The 19,467-nt window shown below is 41.2% G+C and overlaps 1 protein-coding gene across 2 annotated transcripts in view; it reads right to left on the bottom strand.

The window, feature by feature from the left end:
- The window catches only part of shroom4 (shroom family member 4), an 80,993-nt gene that overhangs the window by 40,730 nt on the left and 20,796 nt on the right, over positions 1–19,467 (bottom strand). The window contains exon 2 of one of the 2 annotated variants that reach the window (XM_050066532.1): positions 12,853–13,004. The exons of the other annotated variant lie outside the window; for it this stretch is intronic. Coding sequence (XP_049922489.1) covers positions 12,853–13,004 — 152 coding nt within the window. The remainder of the gene's footprint in view (positions 1–12,852; positions 13,005–19,467) is intronic. 2 annotated transcript variants of the gene reach the window in all.

Consider the following 19,467-nt stretch of genomic DNA (forward strand, 5'->3'; position numbering starts at 1 on the left):
TCACTGCTCTGTCCTTTTTGCTTATAACTGGTGACACAGATGGAAGTCTGCATCTCATTTATCGTCCACAGAACGAGGCTGCACGCCGACATTTTCCTAACAAAATAGAGAAGGATGCAGTGAGTCTCTCTCCATGGGATATTTAAAAATAGCGGGTTTGTGCATTTAGTTGTTGTAAGGCAAGCTCAGGGGTTTACTGTTGCTGTAGCCCACAGGAACTACGCTTCGCAGCGCTTTTTTTCCCTCCAAGTGAGGATTGGGTGTATGCAGTTGACATAATCTGGTCGAAATTAATATATATGAACGCTTCAAGATCCACTCATTACTAAAAGTGAATATCATCAATGAAAGACAATAAAAACTGCTGGAATGGTCAAAGTTGTCACAGTGGAATTTAAGGTGTGCTGATGGATTCATGTCGTCAACTCACGCATTGAGTAAAATTACAAGTTCACGTTCCACCTTAAAAGTCGCCGGCAGTCAGTCCAGTGAATTAAGTAATTTTTTCTCAGACTACAGCTGCAGCAAGAGGCAGCAAAACATCCTTTCATTTTATAGTTACAGTTTACTAATAAAACTCTCATAGTTACAGTTTACTAATAAAACTCTCCACAGTATGAACAGTGGTTACATGAGCCACAAAACCAGCCACAACTCTGTCCTAAGCAGAGTGACTGTCCTCTATTGACCAATCAACAGACTGCAGTGTTCACAGCTCCACCGTTTAGTACCAGATCTGTGTGCTAGGTACCCCAACAGAGGGGACGGTATGAAATGGTTTCATTGGTACCATCCACAACTTTTCACAGTGGAAACGCAAAATAGCATACCAAACTGAACTGAACTGAACTGTACCGTACTGCTCGGTGGAAATGGGGTTTAATTAAAGATTGCTTGTTACCAGACAGCTGCCATATTGTTTCTGTCTGTGTCAAAATGCTAGTCACCCAGCAATGGCAGTTTTTATTGCTCCCCTGTAGCGCAGTGCATTCTGGTAGTTGTAGGTTTTCAGATGATTACATAATTACCCAACTTTTGTGAGGAACCTTTTATTATTTATTATTTTTTAATCAGGTACTGTACATTGAAATGAAATATTATTGTACAAATGTTTGACCTGTTCGTCGTCTCAGAAATTGGACAAAGTGACATTCACCAGTTAGAGCCGAGCAAAACTTATTTTCCTATTCATTTCTGTTACATGCCATTGTTTTGTGTTGTTCGTACTCCACAACATTTTAACATGAGTCAAAAATCTGAAGAAGGGTCCATGTTTATACCTGATGAGTCAGGCAATGTGTCAAAACATGTCAAAAATGTATTTTACCTAAAATTCCTCTCTTTTCTCTTTCACCCACTTTCCCTGTTTCATTCTTTCATCTCCTCTTTCTCCTCCCCGTCCAGCCCTCGGCAAAATAATTGTTTAGTTAATGTGCAGCAGAGATGAAAAAGTCCGCTCAGATGAAAGAGCTTTGTCATAAAGTTTTGTTTACCCTGTCAAAACATCAAACACAATATCAGTCTCTCTTGTAATTATCATTTTAATTTCCTCTAGTTCACTGCTCCTGCCACTGTGAGCGTTTTTCATGCTGCCACGAAGAACTCTGGTCTATGGGATATTTCCTGCTTTGTTGCCCTGTAATCTGACAGGTTTTCTTTTCCCAACTTGTGTTTTGATTTGCTTCTGAATTTGAGAGAGATTTCCTTCCAAAGTCAGATTGTTCACTGTTTGAAAGAAAGAAAATGATATGAAAAGATTGATATCGTAAAAATAAAACAAACAGCTGCACTTTACAATGGGTAGAAAGTGAGCTACAGTTTTGGTTGACAAATGATAACGGAGTTTTTTCACTACGTATATATACATACATTTAGAGGAATAAAATTACACCAGTTTGAATTAATTGGCTCTTTGGCTACAGGGGTCTAAAACACAGTAAAAACGCTCTGGCTGAACACGACTGGTACACTGTCAAATTTGAGACCTAAGAGTGTTATTTCTTTTCCCACTGGGCATTAGATGTCTGCTGTACTTTCAACACTTGATACAAATGGATGCAGATATTTGTTGGGTTTTTAAATACACTGGACAAGATTACCCAAATTGGGTCCAGATTATTGCTCCTTTATACTTTCCTTCTGATTCTTTAAAAGCAAAATCTTATGAGTTTACATTCACGTCTAATTAGCCTGAAGAGAGGATTCAACAGAAGAGCATCCCATTATCAGCACTTCAGGAACAGTTCAAACATTTTGAGATATATTGTTATTGAATCTCTTCCTGAGAGTTTGATGAGAATATTGATACCACTCTTATATCTGTATTTTGAACGTGAAGCTGGAGCCGCTTAGCTAAGCACCAAGACTGAAAACACAGAGAAACAGCTTTGGTTCCACTTGTCCATTGGCAGCTCCGGCTTTGCCAAAACAAACCATGCTGCGTCGATTTACGTTTCAATTCAAAGTTGTGCCACACTGTGCCCAAGATAGACCATCTTAGGCACCGGGCCAAAAGCATGACCTACCGCCTCCAAGCAAGTAGCAGTGATATCCTACTAGATGATGCCCTTCTTCCCCTAAAACAAGGGTGTGTTGCAAGACTTAACTTATGTCTGTGCAGGAGACTTCAGAAAAGGCATCTTTTTAAAGTCTCTGTTCAGCTCTCAGTACTTTTGTAGCTTCTAACGTTATCTCTGTGTTGTGGAGTTTAGTTTCTCTCCTACATCTCTGTTTTTACTTTAGATATCTGCTTTATTTTACCGTTTCATGTTCACCTTCAAGTATACTGGAATCTTGTTAAGTTACTTCTGATGAAAACCCAACATCTTATTTTGCTGCAGCACAATAAAAGGTTTTACCTAACAAATAATGGGGGACTTTTATTGTTTATAATCTATGGGAAATTAGAGGAAATTAAATGTGTTTATCACTAAATTAGTGGCTATTCTTCAATATATACAAATCTACTGATAACACAGCAAGGAGGAGTACAAGCAGAAACAGCCAACGGCTTCTTACTGCACCTCGGCAAACAGCTCACCTCCAACAGGTAAACTTTTTTTTTACCTGCCCTGCTATGCGATGGAAGAACATTTGCAGATACATAACAGGGGACTGTAGCCGTGGATCCGCCTGCTGCTTTTAAACGTCATCACTTAATCATCAGTCATCAGTTAAAGACACAACTTCAAGCGGGTAGCCATGTTGTAATGGTAGTCAAACCAGTAGTCAAACCAAGTCAAGCCAAGCCAGCACATGTGTATGGAAAAGCCCTGAAAGGGGACCATAATCCACCTATGAGCAACTTTAAAGCTCACTAATTAACGGGTCATATCTTGTTTTTTCATCTGTACAATAAAAACAAAGTGTAAACGATAATAAACACCACATAGATGCACACCTGCATCTACAGAGCCATTTCCTAATCCATCAGCAGCTGTAAATAAACTGTTTAGTCTTTGCAAGCTGCCTCTTTTCACACAAATTTCACCAACGCATTAAGTCCAAGCTGGACAGGAAGTAGAGGGGGGGCAAACTTTGGAAAGAACAGGAAATTATGCGAAAGCTGAAGAATGTCCTCCTGCCTCTTCCACGGCTGCCCACAGAGAGAAACTGAAACACACACACACACACACACACTGCAACACAAGCTGGATCTAACAAAAGGTCGTTGAAAACAGGAAGTACTATAGAAGAAACATTTCCAGGTCAAGTTAACAAAACATCCCCAAACATTCTTTTCCCCTCCAGAAATATATTGGAAAAATCATCAGTCACTCAAAACACCCGAAAAGATGTAAAGAGACAAAAATACCTCCTGTAACAGAGGGTGGAGGGGTGAAAGGTCACATGCCTATAAAGGGTTCAGCAATAGAAAATGTTCCCCATTCAATATCTTAAAAGTAGTCATTACTGTAAGAATTAACGAGTCATAAGTGTCAAATTTACAGCTCTACATCAAATTGTATTGCTAAGCAATACAAGCTGTCCAGCCTGATTATCTCCACTTTCACATGCCTATAATTCAACTGTGTTTGTTTTATGGGGATTTAGTACTACGAATGTCATAAAACACACTTGTACATATGTTGTTCTAACCCACCATAAAAATCATATTTGTGGTTGAGATTTATTGCACATTTTTTATGCATGCAATCCCATCACAATGTCTACTCAGTAAGCAGTAATTCTGGAGCTTTAGGTCGTATCGTATGATCTTCCTGAGCAGATGGAGTTTGCTCACGTTACATGGGAGTGTAGATGTTCAAGTTTCCATTTTTTCTGAGCGCTGAAACATCTACAATCTGTGACAACTGGGCAACATCATACACTGTAAAAAAACAATGGACGAAGCCATCGTCAACCATTGGTTAGTGCTTGAAATCCCGCTTTAAAGCTCGTCAGTTTGGCCATTGCCATTTCTTTGGAGCCAGAGGTGACTAAATTTGAACAAGAGGGTGGAGCTGTGGAGGAACAAGGGGTGTATCTGACTCATAGACTGTCACTAAAGTGGCCACGTCCCTAATTATGCTTAACTTAAAGCCTTAATAAAATTTAAAAAGGGTGAGTTATCTTTAAATTTACCCTCCGTACAGCTGTCATTAATGTTGACATTAGCTAGAGACCTACACCTTTTTTTTTTTGTACCAGGTTGTAAACATGTTTATTTCTGCTGTAAAGTTGGGCATTTTAACATGGGGATTGATTCACTTCTTGAGCCAGCCTCAAGTGGTCATTCAAAGAACTGCAGTTTTTAGCACTTCTGCATTGGCTTCTAGGGCTGCCCCCTAACAGTTGACCAAACGCTAGTCAACCAGAAAGGTCATTACTCAGCGAGATTACATTGGTCGCCTAGTCGCACAAAAAACCCCCCAAAAAAACCCTCAACCTCTGGTACCTGCGGTTATTCCACAGGCTAGTTAATAACATGTCGGGCAGGAAATCCAAAGTGTGGGATCATTTTGAGAAGGTGAAGGACGAACCCAAGGTGATGTGTAAACTCATCTTCATTGGTCGACTACAAACATGACGTATCATCTGAAACATGTCAGTAGCTACATGCCCATTAGCCACTTAGCACAATCATTACTGCTTTGCCGACAGCGTCATTAACAGGCGGCTTGCTCAGTGTGTGACATGCACTTGTAGATAAAATATAGGCCTATATTAATGAAGGTTCATTAGTACGGTTTTGTATTTCTCTGTAATGTAGCACAGTGTTAACAATGTTACTGATACTATTCTTTCTCACACCTTGACTCAAACCATTGTGTTGCCCTGCCCAAAATATATCATTTAATGATTAAATTAATATAAAACATGCAGGCGACTAGTCGACTAATGGGCCTAAATGACCACTATTGGTTGACTAGGAAAATTCTAAGTCGGGGGCAGCTCTATTGGCTTCCTTTTTCAGTACTGGGTTGCTGCATGGGCAAAAACCATACAACAGCTTTTAAGTTGAGCTTTTGATGTCATTGTTATGTTAGATAATTAATCAACAACAAGTATAGTGATAAATAAATCATTATTTAGTCATTATATAAAGCATTTATCAAGCAAAAATGACAAAGAATTGGCGGGTTTGATCCTCTGAAATGTGAGAATTTGCTGTCTTATATTTTGGTAGTCAGGCAAAGGTATTTGAGGAGTTCGCTTTGGACACTTGGAAATTTGTCCTGGTTTTTCATACTCAACACATTCTTTGATTGAGGAGTTCAACCCTTATTCATATTTTTATGTAAATAATGTTGTTTCTGGATAATGAAGTTCTTGATCTGCCAAAAAATTCAAACTCGTGCTCAGACTTCTGAAATTATATTTTGTTTATGTTTTCTTGCTGAGATGTTTTCTGCATTCCTTTAGATAGTGCATGTGTTGATTAGGAGTCAAATAAAACACCAGTTAACAGCACTGTGGGTCCTTTTTACCATCAGTTGTCTTGTTAAAATGCCCATAAAGCATCGCCTCTGATATAAACTTAAAACAGGCCCAAACACACTGCTGTCCTATCCCTCCACTGAACTGCTGGGCAGGCCAGTAAATTCCTGCGGTTGGCCAAATATAGCCTGCAGGCCTGCTCTTCTTTCAGCAGTGCAGGACAATGCAGCAAGTCTGAATTGAATATATTTTAATTAAAGAATGGACGATGATGTGAAGCCTGGAGGGAAAGCTCGAACAATAACTGATACACTTGAGATAAAGAGCAAAAAGCAGAATTAATGGAGGAAAATGTCTGGACTACACTTATAGAATAAGAGTTTAACATCCTTCTAGGAGTCGAAAAACATGAGAATCAAATGTTTTTCATTTCCGCTGTTACACAACTCCTTATAAACGTAATGGAAACCTGTTAGACACAATACACCCCTTCATGAATCCAACGCAAGCCTTCATATCAAAGCAGAAAAGTCGCACAAAAGCGCCATTTTCCAACCCTGAAGTTGAACAAATCATCTCTCCTCGCCAACTCCACATTTCCTTCCTCTGCATTTACATCATATAATTAAATCCACTACAGTATGTACATTTTCCTTGCCTGCTCCGTCAGTAGAAAAGAAGCCCATTTATTCACAAACATACAGTAAAATACTGTGCAGGGGAACCCTAGTGAGTAATTTCCTGATGGTTCCAAGACAAGCGTATTGGGTGTAAGAAGTCCATATAACTACTCTCCGTCTCAGTTTAGGTTAAGTGACTTTTAATGGAGCTTAGAATAACAGAAACGGCACGCACGCCAAATTTCTCACACTTACTAAAATACGTGTACACGTGTGTGCACGCACATATAAAAACATACAAGGTGGAGTCCCTACAGCTTGGCAGAAATGGTGACAAATGCTTGGCAGGCAGCCGCCTTGGAAAAGTAGGTAGTTGTGATGAAGAAAGAGGGCACCAAAGAAAATGAGCAGCACATAAAGAGTCCCTAGTTATAGTTGTACAAACATTTAACGTGTAGGATAATTGGCTGAGAATACAGCCAAGAAGCTGCATTTTTTTTTTTACTTTTGGTGGCATTAAACTGAACAAAGAAAGCAAAAAGTGGGAGGAGAACCTTAATTTCTGTTGTCAAGTACGAAGCATTTTGTCCCAAAATGTCCTTAGTTTAGGATTCACAAGGACATGTTTAAGATGCAGAGAACTTCATAGAATTGGTTTGGAACAACCTCACAAACACACTCAATCACCATTTAAGAGGCAGATTCTCCACAAGAGGGAGCTGTTTGTTTGTCAGACCATATCTACATATTGTTAAACTGCGCCACCTATGGAAAGAGAAAGTATGGGTAATAACAGCTTTTACACAAGTACGCAAATCAGCTTCACTATAACTAGCACAGACAAAGCACTTGTCTTTATCTGGACACATTTTCCCAACAAATACAACATGCTAACGTTTTTAGCACAAGCCTATGGCATTTTACGTTGAGTAAATTAGCCTAACAGCTAACAGACTTTTCCTCTACTCATATGAAGCCAGGGACAACAGCAACATTTAACAAAGGTAATGTCACAAAAGCCAGGGACAACAGCAACATTTAACAAAGGTAATGTCACAAAATTCGGCTCCATTACAGCTCACAAGGTTCACTGACAAAACAACTGTCTCATACTAAACACGTTTTCAAATCAAATATATTATTATTATAATATATTATCTTGGACATGTCTTCTCTGATGATCTTATGGATGACAGTGACATCCATCGTCAATGCTGTAAAATATATGCACAGGCCAATACGTTGTTGAGGAAATTTTCTATGTGTTCTGCAGATGTTAAATGTGCTCTGTTCAGGGCTTATGTCACCCCGCTGTATACAGCTCATCTCTGGTCCTCTTACAGAGTGAAAAGTATGCAGAGGCTTAGAGTGGCATATAATGATGCCATGAGGCTGTTGCTCCGTGTTCCTAGGTGGCACAGTGCCAGCCAGTTATTTGTGTCCTCTAATGTACCAACGTGTCAGGCACTGTTACGAAAGTTAATGTTTAATTTTATGTGTCGACTGGATTTGTCAGAAAATAGCATTATTATGGCCTTAACCTGCCCTATGATGGGCTATCGGTTCACATCCAGGCTTCGAAAGCATTGGCATGATAGCTTGCACCTCTTTTTGAACACACAGTGATGAATTACTTATATGAAAGTATATATTTTTAGTTTTAATGATGTATTTTAAATGTATGTAATGGTTGTCTGTATGTGTGTGGACCATTTGAGTCCGTAATAAAGATTATTACATTATTACATAACATGCTAACGTTATTAGCGTAAGACTATGGCATTTTTCATCATATAAATTAGCCTAGCAACCAGGTGAGATTTCCTCTGCTCATATGAAGCCAGGATGAATCACACACAAGACTTAAAATGCTATTTTGTGGAGGCATTATTGTCTTCACAATTTATTGTTTCTTATCTGTGAAATTAAAGTAAATAGAAGCTTCGTTTCCACTGAGGGAAATGGTTTTAGCTTACAAAATTAGACAGGAGGTCTGCGTCTGGGGAGGTGCATGTCAGGCTATGCTGTAGGGTATGGTGTACATCAACGCAGAGCCTACGTCATAGGTAAAGCGTCAACTCCACACAGAAGTATAAATTCAGCATTAGCCTCTTTTAGATAATTGTTCTGGTTTTGCGGCCACGACTTCACTGTTTTGGTTTGATTCCACCGCTCTTAAAGTGTTTCCAACAGCAGGCAGCTATTTTCAGTGGAAAAAGCTCTAAAAATAACTCACTGTACCCAACCTGTGCAGCACCAAACAGCCAACAGGCAAAGTCAACAATCAGCTTAAGACCCACATATTTCTCATATGAGCTGTTGGACACCATATCAGACCTCAAACTACAAAGGCACTCAGAGACCTCAACAACAGTAAATATTAAACGTATACATCAGATGGCCAGAAACATGCCTCATATGATCATCAAACTGTATGTGACCGTTTACAGTTTGTTCAGTTGCTCCCAAGAGGCCAAAACATCAACTAAACCTCCAAACTTTCTCAAAAACAGCAGCTATGAGCACTCGTGTGCTCCATTCCTGCAAGTGTCACTACTGTAGCAGCTGCGACTTTCCTCTCCTGTAGATGGTGCAAATCGTCATGTCTAAATCTGCAGGGCCAAACGGCTGCTCTTAAACGCTTGGATAACAATGTGTGTCCTTGTTTTTTATCCTGTGGGATTTTGACAGGGTTTCATAAGGATAAGGTTGGAACAGAACTGTCTCTAACAGAGACAGAAATAGAAAAGTGCAGTCTAGGCAAGTTTGTGAATCTTTTTTTTTTTTTGCCTGTTGACCATTCAGGATGATGCATGTTGAGTAACAAGAGGAACCTTGTGTTGTGTTACTGCTGTTGTTAGTTTCTTCTTCTTTTATTCTTTTTCTAACATGCCCCTCACATGCTGAGGTGAGGTTATTTCTGTCTTCATTACACACACAGCAGTTTTTTACACTCCTAATAATGCCCTTCTGAGTCAGAAAAAGAAACAGAGGTCCGTCCACTCACATGCCATCACAGCACCAACAGTCCCCTTGTGTTATTAAAAGAGGTGGTAACTAGTTTTGGCTTTTGACTAAGGGCCCTTTTCCACTGTTAAAACTATACAGGACGAGCCAAATGTGCAAATGTGAGCATTTCATCATCCCTGAGTGGCCTGTGTGTCTGTGTGTGTGTGTGTGTGTGTGCGATGTCTGGCAGCAGACCCCTACAGTACCTTCCAGAGGGTTCCTACAGTAATGACTGAAACACGGCTGGTGAAGGCCGTGACGTGACTGGCAGAGGTCAAAGTGCAGCAGGGTCCCTCCCAATACTGCAGCCGTGATTGGCTATTAGTGTCAGTAACTTGTCAATCAAAGTGAGTTTGATTCACGTGTGGGGTGGCCGTGGTCAGAGTGTTGCTGCCAAAATACAATAACAGCTTTATACGGGCATACAGAGAGAAATACGCACACAAACCACATAAAAAAACACAGATTCATTCACACAAATGTGCACGGATTGAAGGTAATTACAATGTTGAATGTCTTTTTACAAGGCCTTATTGTTGCAGGTGTTTTGAGCTCAAATTTGGTGTTTTCCATGTTCTTATTTTAATTGCAGGATAACGTGAATTCTCATAAGTGTTCTCAGGAAAGTAGAAAATAGGGCTGTATACTTTGCATAATCATTTTGTGTGTAGAAAGGAAACTTTGTGATGTGTTTTTTAATGAATAACCAGGAGCAACTGTTACTGTAAACATGTGGAGCGCATATGGATGTTATTGATGCACACACATCTCTAAACACACACACACACACACACACACCACACAAACACACACACAGCGTTGGGAAAGCCCCTGCGAGTCAGACATGCAACACATACCAAACACTGACACACACACAGAGTGGATTTAACTGGGTGGCATGCTCATAATCAGTTGCATTCCCAAAGCCATCTCTGTGAGTCCATCTGTGTCTGTGTGAATGAATCTATACTGTATGTGTGTGTGTATGTGTGTAAACGTTGGCTCGTAAGTGTGTGTCTAACAGCATTAGACAAGGGTTGCGCCTGCTGCAGAAACGGGAGCAGAAAACCCAGCAACGCTCTGACGGCTAGATCTGTTTTCAAAGCCAGAACGAGACGTGTTGCTGCCAAACAGCTGTCTGAAGCCGTCCAGAGCAGACAAAGTGAGAGTTCTAACACCAGTAAAATCTCCAGTTGAGTATTACGGAAAGTGTAAATGTCAGGGAGACAGAAAAGCTGAGAAAAATAACAAAACTCTTTTTTTTCTTTCCCTTTTCAGTAAAACATTGTTCAAAACTTAGTATAAAGTTTTTGAACATTGGCTGCATTTCCACCTACATCCACTAAGTGGCAACAACACAAGGTAAAGGTCCTTAAATAGAGACAGGAAAATCCAAGTGACATCAGGGTGATAAGAAAGTGCTAAACTGAAAATGTTTCATAGAGATCAGCATATAATTTAAGCTTGAGCTGAGATGCCGTTACATCTGACCTCACATCTGCGGGGCAGTTTCACCCAACACCCTCTAATTCTCTCTTAAGACGCCAACTTGACTGTAGTTCACAGAGTGGAAATATTCCTGCCATTAGTTCTGCTTCCTGAGCCAAAATACCAACAGTGGGCTGGGTGGGGCAGGGTGGGAAACGAGTAACTGTTTCTCCTCCTTATTTCACCCAACTAGTGTCAGTGTGCTGCAAACCAACATTAAAGCTGCAACATTAAAGATTCTCTGAATTAATCATCATGACAAAATGTGGTCCAGGGTGGCATCTGTAGGGAAAGGGCCACTAGTCCCCCACTTTGAGGGGGATTTGTACTTGTACGACAGAGCCTATGCCGTAGTCTACACACATGGACATGCCGTTATGAGTAATTATACTTGTGCTGTGCTGTAAAGTTTAGTTGATTCAAAGCACACATTAAACACACGTTAAACATGGCTTAATAGAGACAATTTCAAACACAAGTACACAAATCAGCTTCACTATAACTCGCAGCATTCACAGACAAACACTTGTCTTTATCTGGACACATTTTTCCCACAAATACAACATGCTAACGTTATTAGCACAAGCCTACGGCATTTTACATTGTATAAATTAGCCTAGTGGCTAGAAGACTTTTTCTCTACTCATATGAAGCCAGGGACAACAGCAACATTTAACAAAGGTAACGTTACATAATCTGGCTCCATTACAACTCACAAGGTTCACTGACAAAACAACTGTCTTATACTAAACATGTTTTCCCACACAACTTTACCATGCTAACGCTATTAGCACAAGCCTATGGCATTTTACATTGTATAAATTAGCTTAGCGACGATCAGAGATCTCCTCTGCTCATATGAAGCCAGGATAAATCACACACAAGACTTAAAATGCTTTTTTGTGTAGGCTTTACTGACTTTTCAATTTATTGTTTCTTATCTGTGAAACTAAAGTAAATAAAAGCTTTGTTTCCACTGAGGGAAATGGAGCTTTGTTTCCACTGAGGGAAATGGTTTCAGCTTACAAAAACAGACAGGAGGTCTGTGTCGCTGTAACGTGTAGTTCCATTTCTGGGGAGGTACACATAAGGCTACATCATAGGTACAGTGTCGATTCGACGCAGAAGTACAAATCTCACATTACACCCCTGGCAAGCTAATTTCTTGGTGTGTTAATATAATGTATTTTAGGTCAGATTTTGTGTTTCTCTACAGCCGAGTGCAAAGTTAGCATGACCCACAGTCAGAATGTCCTCAATCATAAGAATAAAGTTTTCCTTAAATCATCATAGGACTTATGCACAAAAAAATGAAATCTACAATTTATCTCCTTGTTGACTTGTTTAAGATTCAAATCCTTTTCCAAATTATTACCAATACACACACACACACACACACACACACACACACAATCCCACACATCCACTCCTCCCTGCTCATCAGAGGTTATCAGCTTCCCCTCTGTGACACCCTGAAGGTCAAAGTTTACTTCCTGTAAAACATTCTTGATGTGTGAAAGATCGCCTCAGTGTGTTTGCATGTCAGCCTAGCAGATTCCTAACAGACCAGGAAAAGCACCATCACTGACTTCTCGTCTCCTCCCTCACCTTCCTTCCCAATTCGGTGAGTCAACGCCAAGACATCTCAAGTGTCAGTAAGAAGGAAAAGAGAACAACAGGCGACAAACTCACATCCGTTTTCGGGACACCAATGCTCAAATATTCACTTTGAAGTCGTGAAAGTATTCAGGTAAAAAAAAAAAAATGTGTGCGTGCAAATATCTCCTGTGCGTGTCAACAACATCTGAGCCCTTCATGCAATTATTTCTCATTGTTGTCGAGTCAAAGTGTTTACCTCCTGACTGCAAGCTTCAGTATCCGGTACGATCCCTTGATGAGGATTAGGGCTTCCTGTCTGCTGCCATAGAGGGCGGACCCATTTATGTTAATGAGCTCGTCGCCGACTTTTAGCTTCTTGCACAGGGCGGCCTTCCCTCCATCCTCGATCTAGAGACAAAGAATTGGTTGAGATAAAAGAGAAAAAGTTGGACGGCAAACAGAAGCACATTCAGATTAAGAAAAAGATACTTCCATGGTGCCAAGCCGACTCCTCTAAAACCCATTTTTGGAGACATTTTTTGTTCAACTGTCTCCGTCCCCATGGCAACGGTGCCCTAACGAGTATCTCCAAAACAGCCTGAACCAAACATCCCACAGAAAACCATCACATTCCTCTGTAATAGACTGTGTGTGAGTGTGTGTGTGTTTGCCACAGTGCTGACTGTGGGTCACACAGTGGTGAAGCCTGTGTTGTTAATGCATTGCTGGAATGTTTTAGTGCGTTTTTTTAAGGCTGCAGAGGGGTGAAACATTGATGAGTGTGTGGTGCAGTGTGGTGTGAGGTTTGAGTTTGGCCGTAAATCACATCAAGGAAGAAAGACCAGGATAAAAGAAAGAAAGACAGGAACACACACAGATGAAAGGGGTAACTGACTGGACCAAAGACAGGGGAGGATTTGCACTGAATGGTACAGAACTTAGCGGTGGATATGATCAGGCAATTTTTCAGTGGTTTTATTCCAATGTATAACTGTTAAAGACATCCTCATACAGTAAGGGAAGTATTTGAAGTGTAAGAAACTCCCTCCAGAGAGCAACAAAGCAAAGATGATAAAGGAGAAACTCATCGAATTCATTTTGCTGGATGATCAGCCACTTTCTGTTGATGAAAATGTAGGTTTTTGAAGTTTGGTGGAACATTTGGAGCCTCGCTATCACTTGCCAACTCGACAATTCATCTCTGATACCTAAAAGGCTGATTAACGACAGGGAACAATTTAAAGGGGTGTGTTTCTTTAAGATATGTGTGAGTTTAATAACAGAACTACATTTCCCATGATCCTTTGTTTGTTGTCAATTTGGGGGTAACGCAGCAATGTATTTTCAATTTGTGATGTGCTCTGAGCCAATCAGAGAGGACTCTAGGGGTGGGGAAAAGAGTCAAGTTCGGCAGGGAGACGATACCGAGACTCATGTGAAGGAGGGAGAGTGGTCTGTGGATGTACGGAGAAAGACACAGGATTAACGTCGAGGTGGACATGTTTTGCAGTCGAAAACACTCGTTAGCGTCTGCGCAAGTATTATTTTGCAGCTTCATTTCTTCCATGTTGCGGTTTTGTACTTTGGTTTCCCTCCAGTTTTAAGTGAATGTGTGTTTTGAGCTACAGACGTGGACGTTTCTGCGAGGACCGTCGTTTTAGTTGTAAACGCCAGGCTCCATTTTGACTGAGAACAGAGGATAAAGGAGCAATTGACATCACCCCCGCTACCGCTAATTAGCTCTTTCTGTGAGGAGGGACGCAGCGCGCGGGACCTGCGTCACAGCACTGACAATTAACTGCAGCACTGCGCCATCTTGCTGCTTCATCATCCATTCATCTACCAGTTCTGGGATCCTTCTGTACTGTGTTTCCAGGATGTGTGAGTAACTGGAGACTACTTACTGAACTGTATCAACAGTGTTGAGCCAAGGAGTTATTTTCTTCATATGTGCAGCGACTTATGGGCCCCAAAGTTTAATAAATCCAAGCGCTTGGTAATATTTTTGAACATTTTGTCAGGGTTGAATTACAAAATTGTGAACTGTTTAACTTAACCCCTTGTGACCTACCATGAATTTCCCCTCAGGGGGATTAATAAAGTATATAAAATTTATTTTAAATAGAACAAGTCCACCAGAGCATATCTTTACAATTTTACCTGCTGTAGTGTCATTTTTTGGAGTATTTTAATATGCTATACATCAATACAACCCTTAAATCCCAAATTTTAATAATATGTGTGGACATATGTCCATACTAATGAAAGAATTTGCTAAAAAGTGCAATAACCCACACAAAAAAAAGAATATCGTTTTTGTTTTTACACATATTTTTATAATTACAGAAATATCATGGCTATATCCCTCAAAATTGTAAATGTAAAAAAAGTTGCACAAAATACTTTCAAACCACAGAAAATTTATTTTGAGTGTTTTCATAACTTCATTTTTTAGATACACTCATTTTTATAAAATGTGACAAAAACGAAAATAAAATGCACATTGTGCACAATTTGCAAAAATACAACATGTACACCAAAATAAACCATTTACAACAGAACAACCAAAGTTCCAAGTTTAAAGTTGAACATTACTTAGTATAGAGGTTTTTTCTTTTCAGACAAAGAGATTAGGAGATGTTGCTTTACCTTGACATGTTTCAACTGACAACTTCAGTCTTCTTCAGAAGCGTCATCTGATGTGCGTCGTGACGTGTCTTTATCAGCTGGTGTTTCCTTGAAGGCATGACCGGGCTGGCAATCTGACAGATCTGCCAGGCCGGTCACGCCCTCTGCCGCCCGATGGTCTGTGGAGGAGAGAGTCCCAGGTGTGCGACAGCATGAAAGCTCCCTCATCCCGGTTGATGGTTGTCCCTGGCCCTCTTCCTGATCTCTATGGCCTCCTTGATCCAACAAATTCAAACGTTGGACATGTCACGACTCACGTTGGATGACGCTTCTGAAGAAGGCTGAAGTTGTCAGTCGAAACATGTCAAGGTAAAGCAAAATCTCCTAATCTCTTTGTCTGAAAAGAAAAAAACTCTATACTGTGTAAATGAGTAGACAAAACTAATTGAGCGAACATTACTTTTCAATGGCACCAGGGGAGCTGTGATAGGTCTTGTGACAGTTCCTGTCCACGATGACACACAGAGGAACTTTACATGCCTCACACATGAAGGGAGTACACTTCCCACACAGCTTGCACTTCCTGCGCCCCTCGGTGGCTTTTTTTGAGCCAGATACCCCCTCAACAATGGCAACAGGGATGTGCTGATAGCTCTCCGGGACTCATTGTGATGGCACTCCACACAGTTCCCCTGTCAACTGCTCCTGGAAGGCCTGGTGCGTCATTGGCTGCTGCTCCAGTCTGCCACACAGCTCCTTGTGGAGTAAATAGCTGTTTGTCACAGCAATGTCAATAAAATGATGCAGCACTGTCCCCGAGGAACAGGAGCCAATCAGCTGGTCTGACAGGTCAACTCCCCCCATGAAGCTGTTGTAATCTTTCACAGCTGACGGCACTGGCACCTGGACTGCTGTGTGTCTTCCACCAACCTTGGTCGCTCTTCTTACGGTGTCCCCTGAGAAGGTCGTGTGCAGAGTGGAGCACACACTTACCTCCCTCGTGTCATCCACTTGATGTAGATAAGAGCTCCCCCTCTGATCCACCTGATTGTCCCTCGTGGAGATTTTTTGTCAGGGCATTGACATTTGTTTTTGGGCCTCCAATTCTTGTGGCCCGAAATGTCCCACAGGCTCCGAACCCCAGGTCATGAAGGTGGCGGAACAGTGCTAGGCTGGTGTAGAAATTATCACAGTATATGTGATATCCAGATCCCAGGAAGTTTTTGTTGACAAGAGACATCACAGCATCAAATGACAGCCCCTTCCCAGTTGCCAGAGTGGACCTCCCTGTGTAAATGTTGAAGTCCACAGTGTAGCCTGTGTTGTCAGACAGCACAAAAAGTTTTATCCCCCCACTTTGTTGGCATATTCTTTATGTACTGCTTCATGGCAATTCTGGCTTTGGTGGCAACCATGCGCTCATCCACAGACAGGTTTTGCTGGGGGTAGTAGTACACAGCTTTGCAGGCTACACGTAAACTGTCATGCAGCGGGCGTATTCTGTGCAGACAGTCATAATCATCTGGGCCTTTTCTGCTGTCATTGGAGGCATCTTTCTCAGGGTCACTCATGTGAATGTTCCACTTGATGGCAAGGAACCAGTCTCCTGACATGACCTTCTGAGGATACGACACATGGAAAATGGAACTGCCAAGCCAAAAATCCCTCAACTTTGGCAGCTTCAGAATCCCCATGTACAGAGTGATCCCAATGTACTGGTATATTTCGGAGTCTCTGAGCTCAGTCCATTTGAATCTTTTGCCTGCAGTAGTATTTTTTGCTGCATTTTTATTGGTATTGCCATGCAGTGTTTTGATGGCAGCCCGGTCAAAATACATCCCGAACAGCTCAGATGGAGAGGGATTGTCCACATACTGTAATAGCGGTGGCTGCACACCTGGCCTCCTTCTGACTCCTTCCTCCCCTCCCTCCTCTCCATCTGGCTCCCTCTGGGATGCAGGGTGAGGAGACCCCCACTTCCTCCTCCTCATCATCATTAACTCTGCACACAGAAGTTACACCGTGTGTTAGATGTGTTCAACATGACAGTAGTACAATAATGGTGCGTATTTAGTGCAAAATGCTTTCAGTTGTGTTACATATGTATTTTCTTTACTTTTCTCTAACTCAAAAACAAACAATATTTCATGAATATATACATACATGTCATAGGAAGGATCTCTCCCTTCGATGGAAGTCGGCTTCATCTCCACTGTCGGCAGAATCCGGACCAGATGAGTGGAATGAATCTTCATCCAACGCCATTATTAGCTTGAAAGCTTCGCGCCAGGAGAAAAGCTGTTTGGCGCGTCCAGGTTGTTGCGGTTCCATAAATATATGTGTGCGAGTGTGTGGTGTGTGTGTGTGTGGTGAGTGTCTGTGTGTGTGTCTAAGTGTTGTTGTGAAAGAGTAAAATGCAAAACGAGAGCGAGAGCGAGTGTGTGACTGCAAGCTAAGAGAAATATTTACCGCGAAAGAAAGAAAGAAATTTCCCGGGAAATGACGTAGTAGTGTCGCGAGAAAGACACGCAAGAAAATCACGTGACAGTTCATGCTCACAACGTGATGATGCTTAGTCCAACATAGGAAGTGCTGTGAATACACGCAATCAGGATTATGATGTTTTTGTTCTGTGCGCTTTTTACTGTATTTCTACAAACCTATCAGTGCAAGGAAACAGCGCTTTAGTGTAACTCCTCCGGTTTTAAATGCAGAAAGAATTATTGCTCTATCTTATTTGGTTGCAATTCTACCGGCATGGTCGGGGGCAGCCCTGTTGGCTTCCTTTTTCAGTCCTGGAGGTTGCGTTTATTGAATGGATGACTGATTCCATCAGGAGAAGGCTGGATTAAATGATTATTGTGGTTTTTCCAAAAGTATTTTCTCTCATTTCACACTCAACAAATAGTCAGATCCTATTTCAGGGGTCGTCAGGCAGGTTTTTTTTTTTTTATCCATCCCCTTCAGATATAAAGCCCAGGTGAATTCCACCATTAACCCAGAATAAATCATGTTTAAAGATGCTTCAGGGGCATATAAAAAGGAACATATTCCTGATTAAACAGTGTGGAAATGGAGAGCAGGCTTGTCCCCTCCCTCCATCATTCATTCATTCTTTCTCTTGCTGCAAAAATCAAAGGAATGCATGTCATGGAAACACAGGTCGGATTTTACGCTTTTTGGATTTTACAGACGCGCAGCGGGTAACTTTGCCTCACCAGCCAACTCAAACATAAATCGAGATCTTTAATATATTAACTTTCGGCCGTGTTCTCTTGGGTCTACTGCTGTCACGAATTCAGACATCAAAAGGTTCACATTTTAAAATTTGATCCTGCTGAAATACCACTTAAAACATGGAAAACCCCCGAAGCAGGCAACCACATTTAAACTGAGCAGGTTCAGCACAGCTTTTGGTTTTGACGTCTTCTGTTGACATTTCTTAAACCAGTGTAGGTGGACTGGGATTCAGTTCAAGACCTGGCTGATGAATTGACACTACAAGATGTCTGGCTTTGTTGACCAGATTAAGACTGATTTATTCAGATTTTTCTTTAATCTGCATCCATGAAGGTTCATTACGTGGCAAAAAGGGGATTTCGGCCTAATATAAAACACCTAACAATAAACAAATCATGCAATTAAAATTTTTGCTTTATCCTCACACATTACACACACACACACACCCACACATACCCACAAACATACACACACACACACACACAAGAGGCTCCGGCATGAGTTACATGCATTCGACACAGTGTTTATGTTCATTTGTGTCTAATGAGCTTTTCATTATGAAAACAAACCGGAAGCTCCAGTGGTGGGATGTTTAACACAGCTTACAGTGTGGATAACGGTTCACACACACACACTCAGACGCACTCATTTTCCCATGGATGGCAGAGGGAAATAGAGAAGGAAGAGGGAGGGTGGGCAGGTGAAGGTGAGGATGAAGTGAGGAAGGGCAGGAAGAAAGACAAACAGGAAGGGCAGAGGGAAAGTGAGAAGAGTGGGAAGCAAGCACGAGGATAACACGAGGAGACAAATATAAAAAGATAGAAGGAAGTGTGATGAGGGGAAAAGGGTGAAAGGATAGGAGGTGAGGGGGAAGGAGACGAGAGAAAAGAAGGGAGAGAGGGTTTTATATACTTAACCCCTGGGAGCAGGTACGCGGGGCATAATTAAAGTGTGGTAATAAGAGAGTTTATTATAGGCAGATGTGGGTTTTCTGTGTGTGTGT

The sequence above is a fragment of the Epinephelus moara genome, chromosome 17, assembly GCF_006386435.1.
Source record: "Epinephelus moara isolate mb chromosome 17, YSFRI_EMoa_1.0, whole genome shotgun sequence".
Lineage (NCBI taxonomy): Eukaryota > Metazoa > Chordata > Actinopteri > Perciformes > Serranidae > Epinephelus > Epinephelus moara.